General features: G+C 51.5%; 1 protein-coding gene across 1 annotated transcript; it reads left to right on the top strand.

Moving 5' to 3' along the window:
- The first annotated feature begins 944 nt into the window (after nucleotides 1-944).
- On the top strand, nucleotides 945-20,116 carry PSMD11 (proteasome 26S subunit, non-ATPase 11). Its single transcript, XM_058858284.1, has 14 exons — nucleotides 945-1,104; nucleotides 2,922-3,023; nucleotides 7,969-8,093; nucleotides 10,224-10,295; nucleotides 10,605-10,662; nucleotides 12,458-12,652; nucleotides 13,160-13,304; nucleotides 13,543-13,603; nucleotides 15,115-15,177; nucleotides 15,776-15,901; nucleotides 16,439-16,474; nucleotides 17,719-17,770; nucleotides 18,636-18,778; nucleotides 18,902-20,116. The coding sequence occupies exons 1-13, from the start codon at nucleotides 1,014-1,016 to the stop codon at nucleotides 18,776-18,778; spliced, it is 1,269 nt and encodes a 422-aa protein (XP_058714267.1). The 5' UTR covers nucleotides 945-1,013; the 3' UTR covers nucleotides 18,902-20,116.
- Nucleotides 20,117-21,733: the final 1,617 nt, after the last annotated feature.

Raw genomic sequence — 21,733 nt, 5'->3', positions numbered from 1 at the left:
AGAGCTCCTGGAGCAGGAAGAGGGGCTGGGAGGGGAGCTGTGAACAGCGGGGGAACACAACGGGAAAGGCCTTTCCCACCGTGTGCGGCCCGTGAGGGTGGATCGGGCAGTGGGATGGGGACAGGATCCTCCTCGGGGACACCGGGACAGATTCCCCGCCAGGTGCCATGGCCCTGTGGATCCTCGGGGACTCCCAAGCAGGACGCGGTCACCGATGCGGTCCCTATGCTCCAGCCCCCCGCAGCACTGGACCCACGGCCGGGGGATGTTCCGGATTGGAGCCTCCCACGCCCTCTCCCCGCCCCAGCGGCTCTCCCGGGACCCCGGACCCCGCAGAGCTCCCGCTCGGGGCCCCTTGACCCGGTGTCCCCCGCTCGTTCCCGGGGACGCGATCCCCGCGGGGCCCACGAGAGACACCGCGACACCCCCGGCCACGCCCACTGACCACGCCCACCCATAGACCACGCCCACCAATGACGACACCGTTCCCACAGAGCACGCTCGCGTCCCCGCGACGCTCCCGCCTAATCAAAGGCCCCGCCCCTTCCCTCGGCGCTCGCGCCCTTTTCCTGCCACGCCCCCCGGGCAAAGCTCCGTCCCCACCCCAGGCCACGCCCCAATTGGAGCCATGTGCCCCACGCAGACCCCGCCCAGAGCCCCGCCCCTCCACGGGTCCCCGCCCCTTCCCCGCCTTCCCCGCCGCTGCCAGGCCACGCCCCCACAGCAAACCACGCCCATCGAGTATCGAGACCCGTTCATCAGGCCACGCCCATTTATCCGTCAAACCCGCCAATCAGGCCCCGCCCCCTCCGCCCCGCCCCCAGCCGAGACCACGCCCTCTGGCCTCGGCGCATGCGTCGTTAACAGCGCCCCCGCCCCTGCCCCGCCCCTCCATAGTCCCCGCCCCTTCCACCGCCCCCGCCGGGACTGCAGTTCCCATCATGCCGCGCGCGCGGAAGGGGCGTGGCCGCGGCGCCGCTTCCGTGCTGGCGGCGAGACCGAGGAGCGGCAAGATGGCGGCGGCGGCGGTGCTGGAGCTGCAGCGTGCGCAGTCCCTGCTCTCCACCGACCGCGAGGCCTCCATCGGCATCCTGCACTCCATCGGTGAGCGCCGGCCCGCCGCCCGCGCCGCCCGCGTCCCGCCGCCACCCGCGTCGCGTAGAGCCCCGCGCCACCGCCGCTGCTGACTCACCGTGCGCGCCGGGCGGGAACGCGGCCTGGGCCCGGCCCCGAGGCGCTTCACCGCGCCGGGACGGCACCGGCGGCGGCCCCCGCGCGTGTGGGCACGGCTGGCAGGAGCCGTCGGTGCGGGGCGGAGCAGGGGCCGCGGTTCGGGAGCCCGGCGTGGGGCCGGTGCCCGGTGCGTGTCCGCGGAGCCGCTCAGAGCAGTCCCGGAGCCGGCTCGGCCGCTCCTCCCCGTCCGGCTGGAATGAAGCTGCCGGCCCGAGATCTCCGGTGGGCACGTGCGGGGCGCTGGCGGTGCCGGTACCGGCGGGGTGTCGTGGTGTTGGCTCGGGCCGGTTCGCGGTGTATTTGGGGTGCGGTGTCACGGCCCGGTCCGGCCGTGCCCGAGGCCGGGAGCGCTCCGCCGGCAGCGATGTTTCCTCCCGGTGCATTCCGCCGGTGCTGGCTCGCCTTCCCAGCGCTGCTCGCACGGAGCCGGGGGAGCTTTCCCGGGTGCCGCGGCCGAGCTCCGCTCCTCGCTGGAGAACTTCCCTCAGGGTTCGCTTCTCCGTGTCCCGGCACGGGCCCCTTTGGGCTGCGCTGCCAGGGAGGTCTCGGTGCTCCGAGGACGTTTGGAGGTGGTGTGGGCAACCCGCCTGCTCTGGGGGTCGAGGCTGGGCCGTGCGGCCCTCGAAACTGCTGTTTGAACCACAAGTTCTCGATTGTTGTGCTGTGTCGTGACCTCTGCCGTGATGCTGTGACCTGCTGTCACCCTGCTGTGTCGGGCAAAGTTTTCCGAGTGTCCCTGTCAGACCTTGGAGGTGCTGTCAGGGCTTTCAGAGTTGTTTGTCCCTCAGTGTTTTTCTGGCTGTTCAGTAGGAGGTGCAGCTCTCAGCGGGTCAGGCTCAGTCAGGACTCACAGGCCCTGGTGTGGGCTGGGAGGATCAGGAGTGGCCCAGACAATGTTGCTGTGGTGCTTTTCTCCTTTAGAGCAGAGTTCCCTCACTTTTGGTAGGGAATTACAGGGGATGAGAGCCACAGTTTCCATTCCCTAGAGCTGGGATTTTGGCTCTGCTTATGTGGAAGTTGGAGGAGCTCCCTGTGCTGGGGGTGGTGGCAGGGAATGAAGGGCACTGTGTGGTGGATGACTCCAATGGAATTGATGCTGTGCACACTCAGGTGGTGCTGCTGCCTGTCATTTATCTCTTTATCTGCCTCTGAATCACTTCCTGGAGCAGAGGGTGATGGCACTGCCAGGACTGATGGCAGCGGGTGTGACACCAGAGTGGGTAGGGATGTACCCACCTCACTTTGCTGGTGTTGTGCTGTATTTTGTCCACAGGATCTCAGCTTAGTACACAAAGCAGCAACATCAACAATTCCAGAGTGGAATATCCAACCCCAGAAATGCCTTTAAATGTCTCTTACCTGGTTCTGTGGCTCCAGTGTGGTCTGATGAGTGGTGCTGTTTGGAAGTGACACTTACACAGCTGCAGAAGCTGAGATTGTTCATACCCGGAGCTGGAGTGAGCAGTGGGGTCTGTGGGCTGGTAAAGCCCCTGTAGAGCACAGACAAAGCACTGCAAACTTCCCTGCACTGGATTTAAACTTCCCAGACCTCTTGGGCCAGGCTGAACTCCCTGGTGCCTGTTGGAGCAGGTCCTGCTTTGGGTACCTCTCCAGGAGCTGAGCAGCAGTTGATGATTTTCCACCTGAAGCACCACTAAAGGCAACTTCCCTGCTCTTTTTCTTCCCAGTGAAACGTGATGTCCAGGAAAACGATGAGGAAGCGGTGCAAGTCAAAGAGCAGAGCATCCTGGAGCTGGGGTCACTGCTGGCCAAGACTGGGCAGGCAGAAGGTGAGCCTGAAATCAGGAACTGAGGTAACAGGCAGGAGATCCTGCAGCCAATGGACCTGGTCTCCTTACTTAGTGGGGTAGCTGGAAAAACAGCTTTTGGCAGGAAATGTTCTCTCAGAGACGAGACAGAAACTAAAAACCAAATAAAGAACATAAATATTAATTTGGTGTTGCTTGGCCCAGTGTTCCAAACAAAGCACAGTTCAGTCTGTGGTGCTTTGATGTAGGGCTGTTTCAGTATGAGTGACTAAAGTTTTGCTAAGTTGTTATGTTTGAGATAAGAGGTGTCTCCTGGTTGGTTTCAAATGGGAAAGTTTGTTCTATAAAATACTTCCTCACCAGCAGCTCCTCTCACAATCAATTGATTTATCTGCTGGACCATTACATCAGCAGCCCCTACCCAGCTCTGCATGGGACAGTCCCTCTATTGTGAGTGTGTGAGGGGACAGGGATGGAGTCAAGTTCTGTGTTCAGTGATGATTTTGAGTCTGTTCCTGTTTCCTGGAGAGCTCAAGGTTGGTTGTTTTGCACTCAGCATTTTACGGCTGTGCTGTACCTTTCCCTTGGAGCATTTCAGGACACTCTCTGTACCAGAGTGTTCTGTGGTTGGGTTTGCAGCCCTGGGCAGTGGAAAATGTTTGCTTGCAAGTCTGGCAGGGGGTGGGGAAAGCACCCAGCAGAAGGTTCAGTCACAGTGGAAGTGTTGGGACACCAACAGGCCTAACTTTGGAGTAGCTCGTGGAAAGCTGTGGAGGGCTCAGCCATGAGTCCAGGTCACAGTTTGTATTTATTGTGAAATGTTCCTTGGTGTCCCACTGGCCTTAGGAAACTCCTGTTGGGCTGGGCCATTTCACTGTTCTGCCCACATCACACATGCTGGAACGAACATTCCAGCCCTGATCCCACTGTGGATTGCAGCTGGACAGGGCTGGGGACAGTGGATGACTGGTCCTGAGAGAGTGCTGGAAGCAAAGGTGCTGTTCTTGTCACCTCCCTTAGGTGTGCACCTCTGATTCCTGCTGGGGGTTGCTTTTATGGGCCCTGGGAAAAAACAAACCCTTCCAGCACAGGATTCACCTGCTCCTGCAGGACAGAGGAAGCTGCTGTGCAAGTGCCCCATTCCTGGCTGAAGTCAATGTGGGTGTCTGTGCTGTGCCAGTGCCCTTTGCACCCTGGTGTTTGCTCACCAGAGGTCACCAAACATGGCTGGGCCCTGCAGCAGGGAAGACGTGTTTGGGTAAAAAGGGGGAAATCAGAGTCATTCAGGTCAGTGTGGATGTGCTGCTGTGGTGCTTGTGGCCTCCTCACCTCTGCAGAGCTTGGGGCAGTTTTGAGTTTAGGCTGAAGTCTGGCACAAGGATAAAGAGCTCCAGGGTTTTCTCAGAGGGTGGGCATTGATAGATTTATTTTCTTTCAAGGGGAAGGCTGAGGAATTGAAAATAATACTGTTAACTGGGTTGTAATACTGTTAACTCAGGGTTGTGAGGGGGCAAACATAGAATGTATTTGTGGTCTATTAAAAGTACCACTGAAGTGCAGAGTGAGTGTGTTCTGGAGGGAAGAAAATGGACTTAGTGCTATTCAGAAGCCAGGTGTGTGTGTGTATGTGCAGCTCAGAGGGAGGTCAGCAGGATTTGGACGTGTTTTCTGGAGTTGTGGAACTGGGGGATGAAGGAAAGGGTGTTGCTGGAGCTGTGGGAAGGGCTCTGTCCCTTCCCCTCCTGTCAGCTTTCCGGGTAAGAGTGACAAGTCAGGGGAAAGCAGCACCATGACCAGCTACAGCTGTTCTCAGAGACCCCAGGGCTGGGCTGACACTGGGATTTAATCCTGTGGCTTTCACTGCACAGCAGTTGGTTTTAGCCAGTGGAACTTCTTGGACAGGTTTGAGGGGTTCCAGTGCCCAAAGAGGTGGTGGCTGCTCTCTCCCTGGAATTGGGCAAAAATTGTTTCCTGTGAGGGTGGGCAGGCCCTGGCACAGGTGCCCAGAGCAGCTGGGGCTGCCCCTGGATCCCTGCAAGTGTCCAAGGCCAAGTGTCCAGGTTGGACATTGGGGCTGGAGCAGCCTGGGACAGTGGGAGGTGTCCCTGCCATGGCTGGGGTGGCACTGGATGGGCTTTAAGGTACCTTCCAGCCCCAAGTATTCTGTGACTCTGCTGAACTGCAGACTTTGTTTACAAAAATAACAATAATACAAGTGATCCCCTTCAATCCTTAATCTTTATCAAGCAGATAAACTTGTAGATTGATTACTTTTCTTTATGACCATTCCAGATTTTTATAGCATTTCACAGGACTATAGGGTTGGAATAACTTGGATCGGGAATTTGGATAGGTGGAGTTAGCTGTTGGAAGCACTTCCCTGAGGATGAGCTGTAGGCTTCATTTTCCTGAGCTGCTGCTCATCACTCCTGCAGAGCTGTCAATCCCACCCCTTTACCAGGCATTGCATTTTCTTTAGAAAAATAAAATCCTAAAAATAGTTGGTGGTTACGTTGGTAGGAGAGAGAAATTTCTGTGGGAACTTTGAGCCTGCATGGCTGAATGTGGAGTTTGCAGAATTCACAGCTGCATTCCAGCTGTTGACTTGGGATCTGCTTTCTGGGGAGTTCTGGGGCAGCTCTGGAGCACATCAGTGGGATGATAAACAGTGCAGTGTGTTCCACTGGAGTTTTCCTTCTTTGTTCTGAAGTTCCTGTGGGAAAGAGTGTGTTGGGCATTGATTCCATTGGTCCTGAGGAGGTGGTGGAATGCAGGGAGGCACAGGGGAGGGTTCCTGGTGGTGTTTGAGAGCTGATGGACCTTGGAGAGCCTCAGTAAGACAGATCCAGAGCACACCTTTCCCAGCTGCCACCGAGATGCTGCAGAGGAGCTCTGTGCAGAACTGATGTGCTGGATTGTCTGTGGTTGGTTGTTTGCTGTGTTTGAGACTGAAGCGTTTGCCTTGGATTAAAGTGATTGGGATTTGCATCCAGGAGTTATACTGAAGATTAAATGGAGCCCAGAACAGCATGGTGTGGGAAAAGTCATGGAGCAGCACATTCCTTGTGGAGTAAAGCCTGCAGGTTGCAATCTGGGGTGTTAAAGTACCTGCACCTTAAGTGTAGAAAAAGCTGCCTGTTTATGCTCTGGCAGAGAAAAAACCAAACTTTTATGGAAGCAGGTGTGGCAGTCAGAGCATCCTGTGGTGTTCTTGTATTGAGTCCAGGTGGTTTGCTGGGGTCAGGATCTCCTGCACCACAATTTGGGAAATAAAGCTGAGGATCACATTTGAGATAAATTCTCTTTGTTCTAAATCTGTACTTTGAGATGTTTGGAAACCTTCCAGTGCCTTAACAGGCTCCAGGAGCTGGAGAGGGACCTGAACAAGGACCTGGAGGGACAGGACACAGGGAATGACTTCCCTCTGTCAGAGGGCAGGGTTAGGTGGGATACTGGGAAGGAATTCCTGTGAAGGAACTCTGTGAGAGTGGTGAGGCCCTGGCACAGGTGCCCAGAGCAGCTGGGGCTGCCCCTGGATCCCTGGCAGTGCCCAAGGCCAGGTTGGACATTGGGGCTGGAGCAGCCTGGGACAGTGGGAGATGCCCATGGTGAGGGTGGAGCTGGGTGGGCTTTAAGGTCCCTCCCAACCCAAACCATTCTGGAATTCTATGATCACTAAAAGTGATTGGAGAAAAGTGAGTTCCACATGTTAAGAGTGTGATAAATGAGGTGTATCAGGCTTGATCAAACTTAAAGTTAATAGGTTAAAAAAAGTAAAAAAATGAAGAATAATTTTTAGATATTAATGAGATGCTGTCATAACAATTAGCATTAGCATTCTTTAGCATTACTGCTAAATGAAATACAGAAGAGCCCTTGTTTACATTTGTTTTTATTGGAATTCTTCCAAACTGAAATTCTCATGATACTCCTCCATATACTAATTGAAATAAAATTAGACTAATCTCTTATTTTAGTTTTGATTTAGTACCAGTTTGCTGTAGAAGATTTCTGAATTAGTCATTAACAGCTTTGTTTTGATTTTTCTTTTCTGTGGAATCTTGTAAACACAGTAGTGTGAGATCCACCTGATATTTGGGTGAGACTTGGAAATCTGGGGCAGAGAGCTGTGATTTCAGTGTGCAGCCCTGGTGCTGATGAGTCAGCACTGAACCCTGCCCCTCTGCAGGATCATCTTCCCAAACTGGGAGCAGCCCTGGCTGGGACCTCCCCAAAAGCACGTGGTGTTTGTTGTAGGAGACTTTTCACTTGTGTTCTGCAGTTCCTCCACGTCCAGCATTCCTGAGTGGCTCTGGGTGCTGGAGCTACTGTGCTGTGACTGCCACATTCCTCTGCTCCCTGGGAATGACACTTCAGTGTTTCTCCATAAAAAAAATGCATTTCCTTTTTCCACCTCTTATAAAGACAGGTTTTATAACTGTGAATTAATGAGGGGACTTAGAAGCAGAAATGTAGTTAAGTGAGGGCAGAGCTGATCAGGTAGAGGTGGAGTTGGAGTGTTAAGGAATATGATTTTCCAGTGGTAGAGCACAAGGTGGATCCAACATCCTGGGCTTGGCTAGGTGGGGCAGATTAAAGCATGAAACCGTGAGTTAATACAAACACACCTAAATTATGAACTCCATCCCTCACTTTATAGAAAAATCTCAAAGCATTTACTATATCCTTACATTTTGAAACATGCCTGAGGCCGTGGCAGCTGGGGAGCTGCAGTGACAGGCAGTGCTGTGGTGAGGCTGGAGCCCCCAGTGCCCTGTGCAGTCCCTGTTTGCTTCAGGGCTGCCCTGCAGGTGACATTTGTTGCTCTGTTCTGTGGATGACACTGAAAAACCACCTGGGAAATGTTTGGTGTGACAAATCCTGTCTGTACATGTGATGTGTGGCTGCTCCAGCTCGGTGCAGCTCTTGGCTGGGGGTTGTGTTTCACGTTGTGGGGATTTTGCAGAGCTGGGAGGACTCCTGAAGTACGTCCGGCCCTTCTTGAACTCCATCAGCAAAGCCAAGGCCGCGCGCCTGGTCCGGTCCCTGCTCGACCTCTTCCTGGACATGGAGGCAGCCACAGGACAGGAGGTGAGGCTGCAGTTCCAGCACCAGGCTGTTCCTCAAAAGCCTGCAACACCATTATCTGACCTAGTTTGCTTCTCATGAAGAATTATTCATGTCAGGAAGCAGACTTTTAATGCATTTGGATGTATTTTATAAATAAAACATCAGATAATTGAATTCATAACCATGTTTTTCTGCAAGCCTCTCCCTGCTGCAGGTTAGGAGTGACTCCCACCATAGGCATTTGTCTTAGATTCATGTTGCTTCCTTAAGTTGTGCCAGGGAAGGTTTAGATTGGGTATTAGGGAAAATTCCTGTACTGAATGGGTTTTCCAGCCTGGGACACTGGTGCCCAGGGGAGTGCTGGAGTCCACATCCCTGGAAGCATTTAAAAGCCATGTGGATGTAGCACCTGGGGATGTGGGCCAGTGGTGGCCTTGGCAGTGCTGGGGGAATGGTTGGACTCAAAGATCTTAGAGGGCTTTTCCAACCTCAGTGATTGCAGGTGCAGCATTGGGAGTATTTTGTAGTGTGATCAGTGTTGGGAATGTTTTTCCAGGGAGCTTGGAGCAGGAATGGTGGGGGTGCTGTGGGAAGAGCTGGAAGAGCCACTGCTCAGGGGCTGTCCAGGAGCTGGTCAAGATTGCACATGGACACACCTGTGATGGGTGTTTTACTGCAGAGACACAAAAATTACTCCTGAAGCAGGAGTGGAAAGGGTTTTGCAGCTACCAGGTGTGAATTGCTTCAATGGATGAGCTCCCCCGCCAGAAAATCCAAGACAGTCTGAGATAGTGCCCAGTTAGAGTTCACTCCATTCTCATCAGCTCCATAGGATACAGTTGTCTTAGTTTTTCTTTTTTTTCCCCAATTGTTTTTTTTTTCTTTGGGAGTGGGATAAGGACAGGAGCACCTTGGGAGTGCCCTACAGGGGGTTGTTCTGGCACAGGAAGGGTCTGAGCAGCAGGTTAGGGACAAAACCCACATGAAACCTGCATTCAAGGTCTGGCAGACTGCAGGTTGGAGAGGTTCTTACATGCTGAGGGGCAGGTGACATTCTCATTAGCCAAATTAGCACAAAATTAGGCACGTTAGAGCTGTCATCCTCTAGTGCAGGTAACCCAGCCAATGTCCCTTGTTTGCTGTTCAGTCCTTGTGGCTTGTGGATAATGAATGGAGACAGAATGTTTTCCCCCTCTTTCTTTAGCAAACGAGGTCAGGGGAAATGGGGTGGGTTGTGCAGGTGAGAAGGGAGAACTCCTAAAAATGTCAGGAGGAAATGAGTAGCTACAGGCTTTTCTCAAGGTAATTTGGTGTAATGGACAATATTCGGATGCAGTTGCAAAGGCAGAACAGGTTGGAGTAATGGTGATGGAAATAATAAAAAGTCAGTCCAAACAGTCACTTTAGACATATTCTTGAGCCAAACCCAAAACCTTAAGGAAGATGACATCAACCTTTGAGGTCCTTGATGCAGCAATCTCAAATCCTTTCAGAAATGTGCTGAGGATTGTCTGCTTCCTCAGAGTAGCTCACATCCAGAATGCTCCCAGGAGCCCAGTAAAGCAGTGAAATTGGAGATTTTTTTCAGCTCCTAATGCTCCAGCTATCACCCTGTAATAAATTGAAGCTTCATAATGGCTTTTCATAAAATGTTCACATTTAATAAGAAGTGAGAAGGAGCTGACAAGGCCTGCAGTGTTGAGCTGCAATCCAGAGGTTTTGGGAAGAGGCATTTCTGAGCCTGGCACCACAGGATGACTTACTGTGCATTATTGGTCAGATGAGATACAATAATATCTAATTGAGATGGAGCAGTTCTGCTTTATCCATCAAGGGAGTCTCAGCCTGAATATGGGAATATTCTGAGTTTCTTTGCTGTGCTTTGAAATGATGGATGAGGCCCCCAAAGCAGAGCCCAGCACCTCTGCTGTTTTATACAGATTACAGTATCTATCTAGGCCCTAAAGCACATGAAATTTATTTTTCTTTATTGAAAATACACCATGACTATGGGTTTAAACTCTGGGAAAGCGTTAGTGCCTACCCCATATGCCTTCATTTGACACCTCTGGTGTTGTTGAGAGGCATTTGGGGTGGGCACTGACAAAGAAAATGTCTAGAATTGACTGATTTCTTTCTGCTCCCTTTAAGGTTGACTTGTGTTTAGAGTGTATTGAATGGGCCAAATCAGAGAAGAGGACTTTCCTGCGCCAGGCTCTGGAGGTAGGTCCCAGATCCCAAACATGTGGAGCAGCATCATCCCCTTGTCACATTTAATACCTGTAAAAGTAGAGCACTTGTGTGCTGTTCAGATCTTTCTATGTGTCAGGGGAGGACATTAATTATACTGAAATTCTCCTTAAAAGTGCAGGGTTTTACTCCTTGTGCATTAGGCCTTGCACAACTGCACCACACAATGTGACAAATACAGATTAATGTAGTGAAATCTGTGCAGAGAAGAATACAAAGCTTCATTTTACAAAACATATCTGTTCTGGCTTTCCTCACAGCAGTTCCTTTTCTGTTCTCCAGGCGAGGCTGGTCTCTCTCTACTTCGACACCAAGAGGTACCAAGAAGCTCTGCAGCTAGGTGAGGCTCCCACTAGGTGGTGGTAAATCTTTACTGTTAATTCTGACAAGGAAAGCCATTGCCTGTGTTGTGTTCCTTGAGAAGCTTTGCAGGATTTGGGTCTCTTAATTTCTCAGTGCTGATCCAGTTCTGCCACCTTTTGCTGTAGCTGGGTGATAACAGTTCATAGAGATGTCTTTGTTCTTGTTGTTTCACCATCCTTAGCCACCTCACCTGGGCCTAAGGCCAGTTTGGATGGGGTTTGGAACAACCTGGGAGGTATCCCTGCTCATTTGAGAGTGGAATGAGATGAGCTTTAATGCCCCTTCCCACCCAAACCACTCTGGGATTCTGTGATTTGTTTGTTGCAGATAATTATGGGAGCTGTATCCAGCTGAAGGCCACAGGCTTGGCTCCTGCTGGAGCATGCTGGAATACTCTGCTGTGGCCACAGAGGCTAAAGGGAGAAAGCAGCTTTTTTCCAGTTTGCTCAAGCACAGCCAGAGTAAAACCAGGGAATGGCAAAACCTCTGTGGGTGTCATTAGCCAAGGTCTTATGGAGGCTTTAAGAATTTGCCCCTGCACCGCCCAAGGGATGGTAATGAAGCAGTGAACTCCTGCTCTGCAGAACCTCTTTCAGCTCCCCTGGTGCGTTTAAAATGCTCATTTTGCAAATGCCTGCAGTGCTGTAAGTGAGGCTTAAGCTGTCAGTGAGGTTTAAGCTGTGAGGTTTAGGCTGTCTGGGGGGTGTTTGCACAGCCTGTTCTGCCATGCTCAGGGACATGGACACAGCCTGAACTGCTCACCTGGGACCCAGAACTTCTTAACCTGTGTGGTGGAATGAGCCTGTGTCATGTCCAGTCACCTGGCTGATGTGTATCTCATCAGAATGTTGAAGTCATGGAATTCCTTATGGAATTAGAACTAGTTTGCATAGGGATAGGTAATGAACTCAGGTTTAAACTGATCAGAGGCCACACTCCAAAGCTGTGCTTAATTAATTTAATCCCTTGGCTGATGGTGGGACAGCTTGGGGACTTGGGAAGTACCTCTAGGGCAGGCTCTGATGCTCTATCAGGGTGTCAGTGTTGTGCACATCATTCCTGTGTGGCTGAGGAGGTGGCTGTGTCCATGGCTGTGGGGAGTAGGTGCAAGCAGAGTCTCTCAGGGATGATTCCAGGGAAAATCCATTTGTTTCTGCCCAGATCTGCAGTTTCAGCTCTGGTTATCACCTCCTGAGCACAGTAAAGGAGGAGGAGCTTTTTATCTCTGCTTACCCTAAGTTACCTCTTCAGTGGGGGAAAGAAGAGGACAAGTTTCCTTTAGGACTGGCTCATTCTGTCGTCACAAGGCCGTGCTGTAGCAGCTTGTCTTGGCATTTCTTGGGCTGTCCCTTCCTGCCTCACCTGTAGATACCCTGTGTTAAAATCATTCCTTCCTCATCCCATGTTCTTAGGAGTTTCTTGAGAATTCTCTGTGATGCAGAGGGGGCAGTTCTGCTGGAGCTCCCTGTGGGAGAGGGAGATCACCTGGGAACAGGTGCCAGAGTGACCATCCCAACTGCCCAGCATCCAGGACACTGCTGCCCACACCCCCACTCTGACACAAAACTGCTTCATCCTCCTGCTGTGGACTTGCCCTGTCCCACCATTATTCCCTGTCCCTTGCTTTTTCTTGGAAGAACAGGTGGTGTGAGCCTCATGTCCCTCCCTCAAAGCCCTGACTGCTGGGGGAGGACAGGTGGCCCCTGGAGAGATTTGGTTTGTGTGGATGCTGATGCAGAGCAGGTCACAGTTTTGTCCTTGCCCTCTGCCAGGCTCCCAGCTGCTTCGGGAGTTGAAGAAGATGGATGACAAGGCACTGCTGGTGGAAGTGCAGCTTTTAGAGAGCAAGACTTACCATGCCCTGAGCAACCTGCCAAAAGCAAGAGCAGCCTTAACCTCGGCGCGTACCACGGCCAATGCCATCTACTGTCCCCCCAAGCTGCAGGCAGCACTGGACATGCAGTCAGGTGAGGCCTCTGGGACAAGAACAACACCCAGGACTTGTCCTGACACATCAGCTGTCTGATACTTGTTTTTTTTTCTGAGGGAATCATGGAAAGTGGTGCTTGGTGGGGCCTCAGGATACCAGCAGTGCTGCCTCAGTGGCAGTGGTATCAGCTGCAATGACATTGTTCCTGACACTGGTGTTTTCAGCCCATTTTTGAAAGCTGCCAGTGGTGGAGGGTCCAGAAGCTCCCCAGGCACTGCAGTTCCAGCCTCACACTGTGTTCCTGACCCATTACACGTTGTTCCTGACCCAGTTTGTAGGCACTTACCTGAAGTGCCCTGAACTTGTATGTCTAAAAATGTCCTTGTAAGAGAGGCTGTGGGTTTTCTTCTGATGGAGATGAGGCAAGGGGGGCACAGGAGGAAAGGATTCCCTTCACTGAAGTCACAGATAAAGCACTGAACAATCAAATTGTTCTGTCCTTTCCCAGTCATGCTCAGAATTAACTTGTTTGTGCCTCTCCCAGGTATTATCCACGCAGCAGAAGAGAAGGACTGGAAAACAGCCTATTCATATTTTTACGAGGCATTTGAGGGCAATGATTCAATTGACAACCCCAAAGCCATCACTGCTCTGAAATACATGTTGCTGTGCAAAATCATGCTCAACAGGTAGGTGGCAGATGGTTCTGGGAAGAACACTTCCTGCATTTCCAGGGAAGGGCTTTTTGTTTATGGGACTCTGAACTAATGGGCTCAAGCAGTATCTTTATCACCTGATCAGTGCTGCTGATGTGATGCTATTTGGGTTGTAGTACTTTGCCATCAGTTGGGGAATTTTGAGGTGCTCTGGGGTTTAAGCTGACCATGTTCCTGTGTAAAAGCTCTGCTCTCTTCCCTCTGTCTGCAGCCCAGAAGATGTGCAAGCATTAGTGAGTGGGAAGCTTGCTCTGCGGTATGCAGGAAGACAGGTATAGAAACTTAACCCTTTCCATCTTCCTCTTACCTTTCTCAATGCTGGCTTTGTCAAACACTTTGCTCTTCTCATACCAAAATACCCACCACTCCTGAGTGTCCTGAACGAGATCCAGAACTGATTAAATTACCATGAGTCATTGCCAGAAGTCAGTTGCCTTCAAAGGGGTTTACAGTGATTTTCATAACCAGAGAATTTGGGCTGCTCGCTTCATTTTCCCTGTTTTTCTCCTTCCTGCTTTTCTTCATCAGCTACAAACTGCCTGATACCATCAGGTCCTTGTGTCCCTGCTCTCACCAGCTGCTGCAGTGTTTAAATCTGAGTTGCTGTTTTTACTTCAGTGTGGCCAGTGCTGGGAATCCATTCCTGGCAGTGCAGCTGAGCAGGTGGAGACCTGGATGCTGTGAGGTGGGAGCCAGGCACTCAGGGAGGTGTTAAAACATGTGAACGTGCCAGGATGGGAATGCTGCCCCCAAATTAAATCCAAGGATACTTGTAGAGGGTGCAGGACCACACTCCAGGTGTGCTGGGCCAGGCTGGGATCCTGCTGCCCTCAGGGGCTCAGCCTGGGATTTGCTGTGACGCAGGAGCTGCTGCTCCCCTGCCCACAGGGGATTGGGAATTAGCAGAGCTCAGTGAGTAAACATGCATGGAACGGTCTGACGTGGGGATATCCCTCCTGGATCAGGAAGGGCAGCCCCAATCCTGCTCATCCCTTTGCCCTGCATGGCACTGGAGGCTTCTCTGCAGAGCAGGGGACCCTTGCTGTTCCCACCCTGTGCTCCTGAGCCAGCCCTGACCAGCAATTCCTGCAGCCACTGGGGAGCAGGGAGAGAGCAGCCCTGGGGGAAATCCTGGAACATTCTGACTTGGAAAGGACCACAAGGATGGAGTCCAGCTCCTGGCTCTGCATGGGACAGGCCCAAAAGAGAGGGCAGCAGAAACCTGGGCCTTGTGCACCAGGGTCACCGGGCTGTCCTTGTCCTGTCCCCTGCCACTCAAGCTCTGTTCTGCTGTTCCCTGCTGGGATTACCACTGTTGGGTGTAAGTGTGCTTGTTTGGGGATGAAGCTTCTGCTTCATTTCAGCAGTTCTGGGGTAGAGAGGACTCATCCCTGAAGCTGTCCATGGTGGGGTGTCCATAGGAGCTGCTGCCCTGCTGCTGTCATTCAGCAGAGAAGTGGCTGTCCTGAAGGGGAGAGACTCAGCTGGAGGCCCTTCATTAAGCAACTGCCAAAATGTTCCCTTAAAAACAGCATCAAACTGGCTCCCAACCTGCAGCTGGTGCTGTCAGACCTGGGTGCTTTGTCCCTCTGGAGACGTTTCAGGTCATGTCCTGCAGCTGTTCTCCCCTCAGCAGCTGCTCTCCCTCTGCCTGTGGCAGTGACAAGGAACATTCCTGGTTTGCTGCTTAAACACGTTCCCAGGCTACTGCACAGTTGGCATATTCACCCTGAGAGGAGAACCCAGGAAAAAAATAACCTCCTTTGGTTCTCTTTCCTCACAGACAGAAGCACTAAAATGCGTGGCACAGGCCAGCAAGAACCGGTCACTGGCAGATTTTGAAAAGGTGAGTCAGGGACACAGAAGATGGGGCCTGGCTGGGCAAAAACCAGTCAGAAATGCCTGGTTTGGAAAGCTGTAGGAGCTGTTACATCCCACAGCAGGAAACCATGGAAACATTGATAGAAAGCAACAGTGCATCAAGAAATACCCCCCAACAATCAACCGGTTACATTTTCAGTGCGTGGGGGTAAACTTGCTTGAACCCAGTTTTTTTCCTTTTTATCTTTCTTGGGTTTTTTTTTGAGAGTAAACTCAGAAGCAGTTTTTCTTTAAGTGCTGTTCACTGGGATATGTATCTTCCTAAACTTTTTCCTGGTTTCAGCAGGAATGCTGCAGAGCACAAGGAGAGGATTCCCATTTGAGGATTGAATCCTGTCGTGCTCTGCTGCCTGTGAACAGAGAGTGGGGCTCGCTGGGCTCCAGCAGAGTGAAGATAAAAGATGTTGGAAAGGCTGCTGGGCTGTCATGACCTGCTGGCTTTTAGCTAAATTAGGGATTGGATTAGCCATGGTACTTGGCTGGGCAGGGAGGGGATCTCATCCTCAGAGGACCTTGAGAAGCTGTTTCTCCTGGAATTATTTCCTCCTGCTGTGTCCCCACAGGCTCTGACAGATTACAAGGTGGAGCTCAGGGACGACCCCATCATAAACACTCACCTGGCCAAGCTCTATGATAACTTATTGGAACAGAACCTGATCAGAGTCATCGAACCCTTCTCCAGAGTACAGGTAAATGTTTCCAGCAGCACCTGGACAGGCTGGTCCCTCTGTCCCTGCTGCTGGGACTGAGGGGATTGTTCCCATATGGAACACTTCATACTCTGAGCTGCTCAGCACTTTCAGAGCTCAGGGTTCATCATGTTAAAATTATGAGGAGGCTGAGGGGACCTTTGGAAAATCACATTCCAGAGTCACTGCCCTTTGCACCTGTTCCTCTCATGCTCCCGGCAAGGTGACTGACTTTTAATCCTGAAGGTGACAGCATTTGGCTTCCAAGGCCTCTGATTGGGCAAGGCTGTGCCATAGTCTTGGAGAGGAAATATTTTACCTTTCAGAGTGAAATGGCTTTAGGGATCCAGTTCATCTTAGTTAAAAACAGATGTGAAACCTGAAGGACCTGAAGCTGAGGAGTGGAGAAAGCCACTGGAGATTTTTAGGCCAGAGCATTTCCAGGCCCTTGAGCAGTTCCATGGAAGAGCCCCAAACCTCTGTGCTGTGTGTCCAAGTGCAGCTAAAGATTTACCTAAATGTTGGTCTTTCTTATAGATTGAACACATATCCAGCCTCATCAAGCTCTCAAAGGTAAGAACCTCACCAGAAATCAATGCCATGTGTTCAGAGGGCAGAGGAGTTGGGGTTAAATGGCACTGGTCACTGGGAACTGAACGTGAAGGATGACAGATGAGATCCATAGCATTTCCAGGCAAATCTCACCCTTGGGAACTAAACTCTGACACAGGCAGCTTCTGGGAGGCATCGAGGTTTCCTGTGCTCCAGACTTTGCTGTGCTGTCCCCTTCCTTCCCATGGGTTTTACTCTCTGTCTTGGCTCTTGCTTTTTATTGGAGGCAGATTTTCCTCTGCTTTGTCGTGACCAGCTCAGTCTTCCCCTGTGCCCTGTGTTTAATCCCATGAGTGTTCCCAGGGGAACCTTACTTAGACCCTCAGGATCCAGCTAATCACCCTGCAGTGTCATTAAGGATGTGTCTGTCACACTGACTATGCAGTAACTGCTTACAGATAATCCCAGACAGATTCAGTTTTAGGAAAATCCGCTATAATCCCAGCCAGTTGCACCCCAGAGTGATGTCTTGTACTGGCATTTAGGCCAGAGGTTGGGAAGTGAGCTGAGCTCAGCCTTTGTGGTCACAGAATCACTGAATCATTCAGGTTGAAAAAGGTCTCTGAGATCACTGAGTCCAAATATTCCCCCAGCACTGCTAAAACCACCCATGTCTCTAAGAGCCACATCCACACATTTATTAAATCTGGGGATTTCACCTCTGCCCTGGGCTGGACAATCTTTTTCATGAAGAAATTTTCCCTAATATCCAACCTAAACCTCCCCTGGCACACAGTTTGTCCCAGACTAGCTCGTGATGTTTAACACATCGTTAATATTCAGAGTAAAAGCTGCTCTGTGTCCCCTCTGCCCAGAGAGGAGCTGCCTCCTGTGGGCCTTCCTGGTGCTGGGCAGGAGCTCAGCTGGGTCCTGCATGGATTAAATAAAACTTGGGCAACTCTTGTCTAAATCCTTGCTGAACTGAGGTAGAAAGTTCCAGAACCCCCACAGGTAAAGCCTGTGTGAAGTGACAGATATGGTGTCACATGTGGGACAAGAGACATCCTGGTGCTCCCTCATTAGCAGCTGCTCCCCAATTTCCTGAGGCATCTCAAGCTGGTGGTGGTGTCCAAGCCACGTTCAGGGAGGAGGAGCTGCTGGTGAGCAGTGCTCATGTCCCAGCAGGGCTGTCATGAGTACAGCAGTAAAATTCATGTATTTTTATGTGTTCTGGGAGACTTCTAATTTTTCTGCTTCAATTCCAGGCTGAGGTAGAAAGGAAACTGTCACAGATGATCTTGGACAAGAAGTTTCATGGTGAGTCTCTGCATCCCTCAGCTCTGACTGCCCCGTGTTTGCACGAGCTGTGGCTGGGCTCCCCTTCCTCCTCTGAGCCTGGGGGTCCTGCTGGGGCAGCAGATGTGCAGGTGCCAGCCAGGAATGTTCCTGCTGCTCTATCACAGGTCAGGAAGGCTCTTCCTGCTGCTCCATCCACCTTCCTTAACCCAAAGGTTAATTTCAGAAGTGCTGTTGGGTCCCTCTTGCTGTGACAGTGTCCAGGGACAGTGTGGGACCCCCAGGTGGGCTGTGTGGCCAGGCTGGGCTCTCCCTCTTGGAGCTGACCAGGGGTGTGGTCACCTTTCCCAGCTGTTTGTGTCCAGAGCACTCCATGGGGACACCCCATGGCCCAGTGGGGTGCTGTGGCTTGGCTGGGCCCACAGCAAACTGCTGCCCCAAAAACCTCTCAAGGATCCAGCTGTGCTCTTGGTTCTGTTGTCCCTGGATGTGGCTGAGCCAGGGGAATGCCTGGGATCAGCACGTTGGGCACAGAGTCCTGCAGGGGAACAGAGCCCCCCTGGCACCTGGGCACAGCTGCAGGATGAACCAGCTGTGCTGAGCTGTCCTTGTGGGCACAGGGCCTGAGGAGGGAGGGAGATGGGAGGGAATGGGCAGGAATTCTCATCTCCTGAATGGCTTCTCAGGCTGTTCTCTGGGATGTATTTTTTTCTGGGAATGCTAAAGCAGTCCTGACCAAAATCAGCCAGTCCAGCCCAACACGTGAGCCCTTCCCAAACCCTGCACAGCTGATTGGGTGTTTCTGGGGTAGATCCCTAAATTCCTGCTGTCTGGAAGCCGTGATCCATCGAGCATCCCAGTGCTTAACAGAAGCTTGTGCCCACAGGAATCCTTGACCAGGGCGAGGGTGTCCTGATCATCTTCGACGAACCCCCCGTAGACAAAACTTATGAGGCTGCCCTCGAGACGATTCAGAACATGAGCAAAGTAGTGGATTCGCTCTACAACAAAGCCAAGAAGTTGACATAGGTGAGTGGGGCCTCCCTGGGGGCCGCAGAGCTCCGGAGTCGCTGCCAGGCCCCGCCGTGCTCCGTCTCCCTGAGCCTCGTTCCCTCTCCTGTCGAGTGACGTGGCTCTGTTTTCTCTTTACAGAGTTGAATTTGCTAGCTGTCATTTGGAGAGTGTGTGTGACAGGAGAGTGAAACCTTTGGGAAAATGTTAGGAGACTTTTTTTTTTCTTCTTTGTTCTACTTTTCGCTCGGAAAGTTTTTAAACTTCCTCATCCGGTGCATCTTGTATTCCAGACGATGCGTGTTCCAGTTTCCATGTAATCTTTACTGGCCGAACTTTGTATCTGGGGGGGGAATATTGTTTAAACAAAGAGGGTATTCTAAATAAAAGGAAAAAGGCTTACACTACCTAAACATGTGCTTTCCACTTCCTGAGGGACGGCAGAGTTCAGCAGGGACAGCGTTTTGTTACCAGTAGGTGCCCAAAACCAATTTGTTTCATCTCCTCCGCCCTGAAATCGGAGACGTGCTGGCGGTGTCCGAGCAGCCAACTCGATTCCATTTGTACTGAACCAGACAAACCCAAAATGTACAGACTGCTGGTTTCTTTTCCATCCTCAAGGCCTCCGACCCCCTCGAAAGCAGCTCCGCGATGATTTTCCTGCGGCCGCTCTCGGCGAAGGGGACGGCGCAGGTTTCCCTGGAGCCTGACTTGCATGCTCTTGTTTGCAGATAGACTTAGATTTTCAATGTTTCCTCCCTCCCCACCTGCGCTGGTAGGAGGAGCAGGTGAGCGGCGGAGCCGACTCCAGCTGTGCCTCTGCTGCAGCAGCGCTGAGCTCTGGCTCCCCACGCGAGGTGGGACAGCCTGGCCCTCTGGAACAGCCCAGTGGGAGCTTCCTCCTCGGTCCCAAAGTCCTGGGGGGCGGAGCACGGTGTATTCCAGCATGTTCCATTTTCTGGTGAGGTTTCCAGTAAGTTTTAATGCCATTTGGGCAGTGTAAGCTTCCGCATCTCTGTCCTGCTCATTTTCATTTTTCCTTTCCCCTCTGTCTCTATTTCCCTCTCCACGTTTTCTTACAAAATTTATATTTTGTAAAAGGATTCTGTTTTATCAGGAAATATTTTGCCTTCATGCTGACTCTTAGACTGGCTGATTTTCCCCCCTTTCTGTTCACATTTTGACCTCTCCGACCTTTTATTTTATTTTATTATTCTTAATTTCCATCTCCTCCAGTCAGTCGCTGTTTGGGTTTTTGGCACCATCAATATCAAATGTACAAACGGTTCTTGCTAACCAACACCAGGTATATCTGATGTTCAGATGAGTTCCAATAAAGAATTTTTTTTTCAAAAACCTCTGTCTCCTGTCTTCAGCTGCCAGGGCAGATCCTGGGCTGGGTGCAGTGCAAACTTCTCCCTTTGCTTAAGGAAAGGTGGGATCATCCCCTCACCAAAGCAGTTTTGGGGATGATATTTTGGAGACACCAAATGTGGATGTTTGAGGCAGCATCACAAAAGATTTTTGGATTGTGATGTGTTCCTGGCACAACAGGTTCTAGTGCTACTGAATGTGTAATAACAATAATTATTATTAGCACTATTGTTATGGTGAAAAACAGATTAAATGTGGCCTCTCACCCCTCCAGCCTTTCCTCATCGTGCCCTTGTGCTGTGTTGGAGTCTCACACTGCACAGGCCTGAAAGGCTGGGGAGGAGAAGGTTTAGAGTATCATTGATACAATATCTTGAATTTTCACCTCTGAAACTCCTGAGACACCAGATGGTGCAGGGAAGCAACCTGCCCTCAGAGGCAGGAAAACAGGAAAGGTTTCACTCTTACACCTCAGGCGGCAGGGAAGTGCAATTCTAGTTTTAATAGTTCTTTTTTTTTAATCTCTAATTCCTGAGATACTTCCCCAAACATCTCTGTCCAGTTCCCTGTGATGTCCCTGAAGTGGTATTTTCCCCAGGGATGTGTCATTTGGATGGGATTTGCTGAGTTAGATGCTAGTTGTGAGTGAATGAAGAGAAATTCATTCATGGAAGCAGAGCAGGAGCTGGGACAGGCTGAGGCAGGGGCTGGGGTGGAGATGGAGATGCAGAATCCTGGGAGAGCTTGGGTTGGATGGGATTTAAAACACCACCCATTCCCACCCCTGTCATGGCAGGGACACCTCCCACTGTCCCAGGCTGCTCCAGCCCCAATGTCCAGCCTGGCCTTGGGCACTGCCAGGGATCCAGGGGCAGCCCCAGCTGCTCTGGGCACCCTGTGCCAGGGCCTGCCCACCCTGCCAGGGAACAATTCCTGCCCAATATCCCATCCAGCCCTGCCCTCCTGCAGCTTCTGTCCTCTGATCCCACTTGCTGGGGATCGTGTCCAGCTCCAGCTGTCACCCCCAGTGGGGACAGAATTGATCCTGACCCCACAAGTGACAATGGGGGGGGTCTGGCAGGTCCCTGCTTGAGGCAGAAGGGACCTGCCCAGGAGCAGGGATGATGCAGCAGGGCTGGAATGACACCAGCTTTGGTGTCTTGTGTGGCATCAGGGAGGTTTAGTGGCATTTCAGTCCTTTGGAATTGCCTTTGGAACAGTGGGCTTTTCTGAGGCAACTCCAAGCATACTAAAATTAGAGCCAAACCCCCTCAAATTGTAGAGCCTGTTTTTAAACCCTTTAAAAAACCTTTAAAAACCTTTTAAAACCCTTTTAAAAAACCCTTTTAAACTTCATAAAGCTGAACTTAAAAGCTACTGCTTGGATCTGGGAGATGTTTTAATGGATAAAGGGAATTCTCAGTGCCAGTAGTGCCCAGGCTGGGCTGTCACTGTCCCCATGGTGCAGCAAAACCTCCTTTAGAGAGGAGAGAGCCCTGCAGAGAGTCCTGAGCAGCCCCGAGAAGCAGCCCCCACAGAGGATTGAATGTGCTCTGAAGGACAGGCAGGTTTTTGGGACCTCATGGGAGATTTTGGTGT

The sequence above is a fragment of the Poecile atricapillus genome, chromosome 27 (assembly GCF_030490865.1).
Source record: "Poecile atricapillus isolate bPoeAtr1 chromosome 27, bPoeAtr1.hap1, whole genome shotgun sequence".
NCBI lineage: Eukaryota > Metazoa > Chordata > Aves > Passeriformes > Paridae > Poecile > Poecile atricapillus.
This window is presented reverse-complemented; position numbering and strand designations above follow the sequence as displayed.

Excerpts from the sequence above, each read along its gene's own strand:
- PSMD11 (XM_058858284.1), top strand. The coding sequence starts at position 1,014 with ATGGCGGCGGCGGCGGTGCTGGAGCTGCAGCGTGCGCAGTCCCTGCTC. Across the intron at positions 1,105-2,921 it reads CGGCATCCTGCACTCCATCG|TGAAACGTGATGTCCAGGAA; the intron begins GTGAGCGCCGGC and ends TTTTCTTCCCAG. Across the intron at positions 13,305-13,542 it reads TGCAAAATCATGCTCAACAG|CCCAGAAGATGTGCAAGCAT; the intron begins GTAGGTGGCAGA and ends CTCTGTCTGCAG.